The sequence below is a fragment of the Mus caroli genome, chromosome 7, assembly GCF_900094665.2.
Source record: "Mus caroli chromosome 7, CAROLI_EIJ_v1.1, whole genome shotgun sequence".
Classification (NCBI taxonomy): domain Eukaryota; kingdom Metazoa; phylum Chordata; class Mammalia; order Rodentia; family Muridae; genus Mus; species Mus caroli.
In genome coordinates, this window is record NC_034576.1 from 29,982,273 (window position 1) to 29,989,319 (window position 7,047).

The 7,047-nt window shown below is 51.3% G+C and overlaps 1 protein-coding gene across 1 annotated transcript in view; it reads left to right on the forward strand.

Moving 5' to 3' along the window:
* The first annotated feature begins 4,037 nt into the window (after positions 1-4,037).
* Dmkn (dermokine) overlaps positions 4,038-7,047 on the forward strand; it is a 17,162-nt gene continuing 14,152 nt past the window's right edge. Inside the window, exons 1-6 of the mRNA XM_021166215.2 lie at positions 4,038-4,415; positions 4,643-4,819; positions 4,918-4,974; positions 5,178-5,228; positions 5,393-5,620; positions 6,620-6,664. Of these exons, the coding sequence (XP_021021874.1) occupies positions 4,038-4,415; positions 4,643-4,819; positions 4,918-4,974; positions 5,178-5,228; positions 5,393-5,620; positions 6,620-6,664 (936 nt within the window). The remainder of the gene's footprint in view (positions 4,416-4,642; positions 4,820-4,917; positions 4,975-5,177; positions 5,229-5,392; positions 5,621-6,619; positions 6,665-7,047) is intronic.

Below are 7,047 nucleotides of genomic sequence, written 5' to 3' on the forward strand. Positions count from 1 at the left end.
AAAAAAAAAAAAAAGAAAAAAAATCCATCAAGAACAATAACAATTACCAAGACTACATCTCATCAGGTCACCAAGTTCTGCTGCTTCAGGGTGCCCTTTCTGGGGCCCGAGGTCCACTGTTTAAAGCCCTTCCTGTGCTTGCTGAAGCTGAGCTCCACATCTGCCTGTCTTTACTGAAGAGAAGGAAGGATCACAGTTCCATGAGTGAATACTGAAGGTTCCTGTAGAGGAACAGGATGTGGCAGGGAATAGATTCCTGACCCAAGGCTATCTTCCTGCTATACTCTGCCAGTCTCCCCTTCCCCCTGAGGTCTGCCCTCTGGTCTCTACGCATTCCCCACCCCAGAGGGCTTCCTAAAGCAGCTCTGTGAGCAGCTGTCCCCAAAGCCAAAGTCCTCACCACAATCCTCAAATTCCTTGTCTTCCTCTGCTTTCTAAGTTAGCACCTCTTGTTTCCTGCCTGCTCCAGCCACTGTGGTCTTTGAGTAGAGTAAGCAGGTTTCTGTCCTGGGCCGTGGCGCGTTGCCTGTTTGAAGACTCTCTACCCCGTGATGGCGTGTTTTCTTCCTGTAGATGTCTGCCTACCAGTTGATCTGAAGGAACTCTCCCCGATTATCCTTAAGGCTGAAAACACCAGCTTTATCTTCTCTATTGACACTCCCCAATTGTACTTTTCTTTACAGTTCTGACCACCACTTGATAAGTTTCAGTAGGGTAATAAAGAGAAGAGAGAGTCCACAGCAGCTGACTATGGTTTGCAGGAGCAGCGTGGGGAGGGGAGACATGGTGGGACCAAGAGAAAGTGTGTGGGGGCAAGAAGGAGAGGGCAGAAGACAGGACAAAGAGAAAGCTCATAGCAGGGCTATAGGGAGCCTGAGTAGCTGGAGGAGGAGAAGCTCCTGAGCTGGAGGAAGTCTAGGGGAGGGGAAGGTGAGAAGAACTAGGTACTTGAGATACCAAGGGAGCCTGGCGGCCAGCATGTGCTTTGGTGTGCTAGTAGGCACCACAGACAGCCATTTGTCCCTTCTGCCAGCTACCGCTGTGACTCCTTTGGTAGAGGGGAACCAACTTCACAAGTACAGGAGGAATGCTGGCTTTTGTTTAATCGCCAGACTTTGGGGAAACAGAGTTTCCATTGGTCCTGAAAAAATACAATGTAATTTGATTGTTTCTACCACGTTACTCCCGTCAACTGAGCACAAGCCCTACCTCTCATCCTCCCGTCGTTTTGTTATTGTTACTATTAATATGCCCTGAATTCAGCAGTGCTAACCCTGTGTAAATGGCTAAGATGGAGCTATCTGCTGAGGAATGGACAAGCTACCATTCCTCCCCTGAAGCTGGAGTTAAAGGCGCTTTTGAGCTACTTGAAGTGAGTGCTGGGAACTGAACTGAGGTCCTCTGGAAGAGCATCAGGCACTCCTAACCTTTCTCTAGCTAACCTTCCTTTATCACACACACACACACACACACACACACACACACACACACACACACACACACACACACAGAGGAACTGCAGCTAGCTACGAAAAATGCTATTGTTTACTTTTCTCTGTTTTTTTTTTCCCCCTCGTAATATGTTCTTAGGATCATGCAGCTAGCTACGAAAAATGCTATTGTTTACTTTTCTCTGTTTTTTTTCCCCTCATAATATGTTCTTAGGATCATTGTTTCTTATTTTATGAATGATATATTTTGTTTATTTTTTTACATCATCACCATCATCATCGTGTATCTCTATCTCTCCTGTGTGTGTGCACCATGGTGTATGTGTGGAAATCAGAGGACCGCTTTCAATCCTCCATGTGAGGTCAGAGGATCAAATTCAGATGGTTAGCCTTCGTGGCAAGTGCCTTTACCTGCTAAGCCATCTTGCCAACTCCTAAAATGTTTTCCTATAACAATCTTTGTCATTGTTGTTTGTTTGAGATTGGGTCTTGTTATGTAGCCTGGGCTGGTCTTGAACTAGTGATTCTCCTGACTCAACTTTCTAAGTGCTGGGATGTGTTGCCACCGTGTTGGGCTCTTATAATAGCCTCAAAGAAAGCTGGTATATAGGAATTAAGTACCGATGGAGATGGGTCAGGGCAGGCTGCAGGACCAGGAAGTGAATGAAGCCTGGCCAGATTAACCACGAAAGAGCTTTTAAGCCAGTGAGCACTGTCCTGAGTTTCTCTTCTACCCAACCCATGAGTGGGATCAGGGACTAGAGGCTCTGGCACTCAGTCTGGGGACCCAGATTTCCTCCTGCATCCTCTCTTCCTACATTGCTCCAGAGCAAAACCAAAATTAGTTCTATCTAGACAAGCCAGGGTTGGTGTGACACTCTGAAGTGACAGATAAGGCTCAGGAGCTCAGGCTCTGCCAGAGGCGGGTCTGGGCTCGGCTCTTAGTTCAGCTACAGTCAGTCTGTGTTCTCTGAGCCACAGTGTCTACATCTCTAAATGGGGATAATAAAGAGTCTTCTTTTAGGGTTAGATGATTCTATGTGGAAGCTAGGAGCCTGGGCATAGAGAAAGCCTTTGACAAACTGGAGCTTGATGACAATAATAATGATAATGATGATAATATTGTTATTATTATTACTATTATTACCATCACTAAAACACCAGCAATGGAACAGCAGGGAGGTGGGAGTCAGGGACAGTCAGGAATGGTGTTTATATGCAGAGAAGTGTTAGATGTTACAAGCTGGGGTGCGGGTGTTGGGGTGGGGAGAGACTGACTGAGAGACGTTGAGAAAGGTAGATGGAAACTGGCCCCTCCTAACTAGGTGATGAAGCCCAGTGTTACAAGTCGGTTCCAAGTGGGAGGGCCCGGGGCTCCTGGGAACAGAGAAGCAGTCACACTTGTCGAACAGGGACAAGATATGGGGAGGATGCCTGGGTTCCCCCATTGGAACTGTGACCGGTGGTGAGGGCCATGAGTACCAGTGTGTGCGTGTGTGTGTGTGTGTGTGTGTGTGTGTGTGTGTGTGTGTGTGTGTATGTGTGTGATCTTGTACTGATCCCTCTTTCTTCACCAGGGCTGCCCTGGCCCCTGGAAGGCTGCGGGCGGTGAGCAAGCAGCAGTACAGTGGCTGTGAGCTCTTACAGGCACACATGTCTTTCCATGCAGGTAAACAGGATGGGTGTCTAGGTCAGCTTCTCCCTCCCCTGGTCTTCCCGCCTACTCTTCCCCTGAGGGTGACTGACCCACCCAATTCCCCTGCTCCGCACCCTGGGCTCCTGAACTCTCAATGACAGCTGCCTGAACCCTTCCTTGTCACTAACAGAGGTATGCCACTCTTTCAACACTGGGGTACCCAGAACCTCAGAACTTAACCACAGCCCCAGAATTCCCAATGTCTAGCTGCACTGTGGATGTGTGAGAGGACAGGCACCTGCAGGTAGAGGCATGCCAGGAGAAAGATGGGAGCTGGAAATGGTCACCTCTTTCCAGTCTTTGTGCCCCAGTGCATGCTGGCTTACCTGGGATGGGTCCTCTCTCCTGTGGCTTTGCTCTCTTCATACCCTTGGGGTCTCACCTGTTTTTGAGCCCTGCTTCCTAAGTACCCCCACCCTGCCGCCTCCAAAAGACAGCAACACCTATCTCCTCAGATGCTCCTGTCCCCACCCTGTGCCCCAAATTCCTGGGGTTAGGCAACTGGAACACTTTTGCATCCGTCTCATCTTATTCTGTCCCCTCCCTCCCTATGGCCTGCTCGAGAGCTCTCTCTGTTTCAACACAAGCTCTCGCTCACAATTAAGCTTCATTACCCTATCTGTGGATAGGCCCTGAGTCACTGGAGGAGGGATCTTAAACGGCCCAGCCCTGTTACCTTTTCCCAACCTACAGTATAAGGGGTAGTGGCAAGAAGAAAGACTCTGGAAAGCAGGGAAGTCTGGGAACAGAGAGAGAAGACTGTGGGTCCTGGGGAAGGAGAATAAGGAAGCAAGGAAGGAAAGAAAAAAGTCTCAGTCCAGAGGAAGAGAGAAGGGAACAAGCGGACTGGGCTGCAGACATCCTCAGGGGGGAGAGGGAGCTGGGCAGAGATGAAGCTACAGGGGTCTCTGGCCTGCCTCCTGCTGGCCCTATGTCTGGGTGGTGGGGCAGCTAACCCGCTGCACAGTGGAGGGGAGGGCACAGGGGCAAGTGCTGCCCATGGAGCAGGAGATGCCATTAGCCATGGAATTGGAGAGGCTGTGGGCCACGGGGCTAAAGAAGCAGCCAGCTCTGGAATCCAGGACGCCCTAGGCCAGGGGCACGGAGAGGAAGGTGGCTCCGCATTGATGGGGAGCAGAGGCGATGTTTTTGAGCACCGGCTTGGGGAAGCAGCGAGATCTCTCGGGAACGCTGGGAATGAGATTGGCAGACATGCTGAGGATATCATTCGCCAAGGGGTAGATGCTGTCCACAACGCTGGGTCCTGGGTGAGTGGCTGGGAAGCCGGGTGTGCGGACAGGGGGTGGGGGTGGCTGGGTCAAGAACCTGGAGAGATTGGATCAGAGCATGAAGAGATGGTTTCTTTTGTTGTCATGAATCTTCCCTTTCCTGCATGGTCCCCCCTCCCCCTTCCTTCTCCCCCTGATGGTGCTGATTCCCTCACTCATGATTGTCAGAGATTGTCAGACTAAGGACTGGTGTATTGTCTTTGCAGGGGACATCTGGAGGTCATGGCGCATATGGCTCTCAAGGTGGTGCTGGAGTCCAGGGCAATCCTGGTCCTCAAGGGACACCCTGGGCCTCAGGAGGCAACTATGGGACTAACTCTCTGGGTGGCTCTGTGGGTCAGGGTGGCAATGGCGGACCACTCAACTATGAAACCAATGCCCAGGTAAAGTCACTACCCAGACCCGTCCCTCAACCCTGTTCTCTCCACCCTTCCTTATCTCTGGATCCTAAACGCGGTCTCTGGTCTCTGCCTCCCTGCAGGGAGCTGTGGCTCAGCCTGGCTACGGGACAGTGAGAGGCAACAACCAGAACTCAGGGGTAAGACAGAAGTGTGCACGGGACACAGTGGCAGGGATGAATAGAAGGGGAGGAGGAAAGTGGGGGAGTGGAAGTCACAAGCCAGGGAAGAGGGAGGGAACTGGAAAGGGGCAAGAAAGCCAAGTCACAGGCAGCAAGAGAAGCCTGACCTGTGGAGGTCGTTTTGACATCTCGTCCCTCATGATATCCACTTCCATCCACAGTGTACCAACCCCCCACCTTCTGGCTCCCATGAAAGCTTCAGTAACTCTGGGGTAAGAGGAGTGCTGTCTCTGGTTTGGCTCTGGGAAGGCGGGATACAATGCTTTCTGGGGGTGGGGGTGAGGGTGGGGAAGCTATGCAGGGCCCTGTAAGGGGACCAGGAAGACAGTTGTGGAGGCTCTGTCCTTAGATATTGCTCTGTTCTTCTGGCCCGTAGGGAAGCAGCAATGATGGCAGTCGTGGTAGCCAAGGCAGTCATGGCAGTAATGGTCAGGGCAGCAGCGGCAGAGGCGGTGGCCAAGGCAACAGCGACAACAATGGCAGCAGTGGCAGCAACGGCGGCGGCAGCAACAGTGGCAACAGCAACAGTGGCAGTGGCAGCAACAGTGGCAACAGCAACAGCGGCAACAGCGGCAACAGCGGCAACAGCGGTTCTGGGTCCCGGGTAAGTTTCTTCCTTAGAATGGGATCATGGTTCCGGTGGTGAGGACACAGGCACTGGGGTTTCCCTTAAAGCTGTCACAGCCCTCGAGTGGATGGCTTCAGTGACAGTGGTCATCCGCAACTCCTTCAGCCCACCGCAACTCTCCACCCCCCCACTTTCCACGCCCCAATTACAGTGCTCCTTACGCAGGGGCACCGACTGTGCACACTGCCATGGTGGGAAAGCTCTGGCCCGGACCTAACCTTTACTGCTTGCTGAGCAGAGCCGAGGCAGAGGGGAGGGAAGAAGGCAGGTGAGCATAGGATAATATTGTAATCTCCAGCACAGGGAAAGCCGAAGCAGGAGGATTGCTATGAATATGAGGGCAGCCAGGGCTACATAGCTATGTCTTAAACAAAGCAAATAAGAAAACCCCCACTTGTTTGGGGTGCTTCCAGGAGGATAGGGGAAGGTTGTTATCATGGAGACTTAAGGATGGCTGCGGTGTAGACAATGCTAGTAACCAACTGTGCACGCGTGAGGCTCCCATGTGATGAGTGAGAGCCCCAGGAGAGGCACCTTAGAGAGGAGCTGAGAGAGAGAGACAGAGACAAGGAGAGACAGAGACAGAGACAGAGACAGAGACAGAGACAGACAGAGTTCAAACTTGGAGGCCACACGAATTTCCTTAGGAGTCTGAGAATTGTGCCACCCAAAGGAGGAGGCTGGTGCTGGTGCCCAGTGGTGTAGAGTGCTTGTCTGGGGTCTACTAAGTCCGTGTTCCATCCCCAGTTCCACATAAGCCAAGTGTGGTGACATACTCTTGCAACCCTAGCTCCTGCGGGAAGAGGCAGGATCGGGAGTTAAGGCCATTCATGGCTACATAATGAATTCAAGGTTACCCTGGGTTACATGAGAACCAAAAAAAAATCACCACCAACAAACAAACCCAAATAAATAAAGGCCAGTTGCGAGTGGTTTTCTGTGAAGAGTCTGAGACCACCTTTTCTCCCCATTCAGGACATAGAAACATCTAATTTTGATGAAGGCTATTCAGTCTCCAGGGTAAGAACCCTGGGGTCCCATTTACCTTTTTTTTTTTTTTTTTTGTAAGCAAAGGTTCATAAGGAAGGGCGAGGGTGGATAAGCCCAGCCTGCCCCCTAGGGGCAGCTGCTTTAATTTTTATGTGGTATATATGTGTATGTAGGTCATACATGCAGGTGCCCACAGAGGCCAGACTGGTAGTTCCCCTAGAGGTGGAGTTCACAAAGATTTGAACCTCCCATGAGTCCTGGCTACTGAACTCGGGTCCTCTCAAAGAACATGAATAAGATGCTCTTAACCTCTGAGGCATCTCTTCAGCCTCAATAGCAGCTTCTTATAGGTGTGTGTGTATGTGTGTGTGCGCGAGCGTGCACGTGCATGCGTGTGTGTGTGTGTGTGTGTG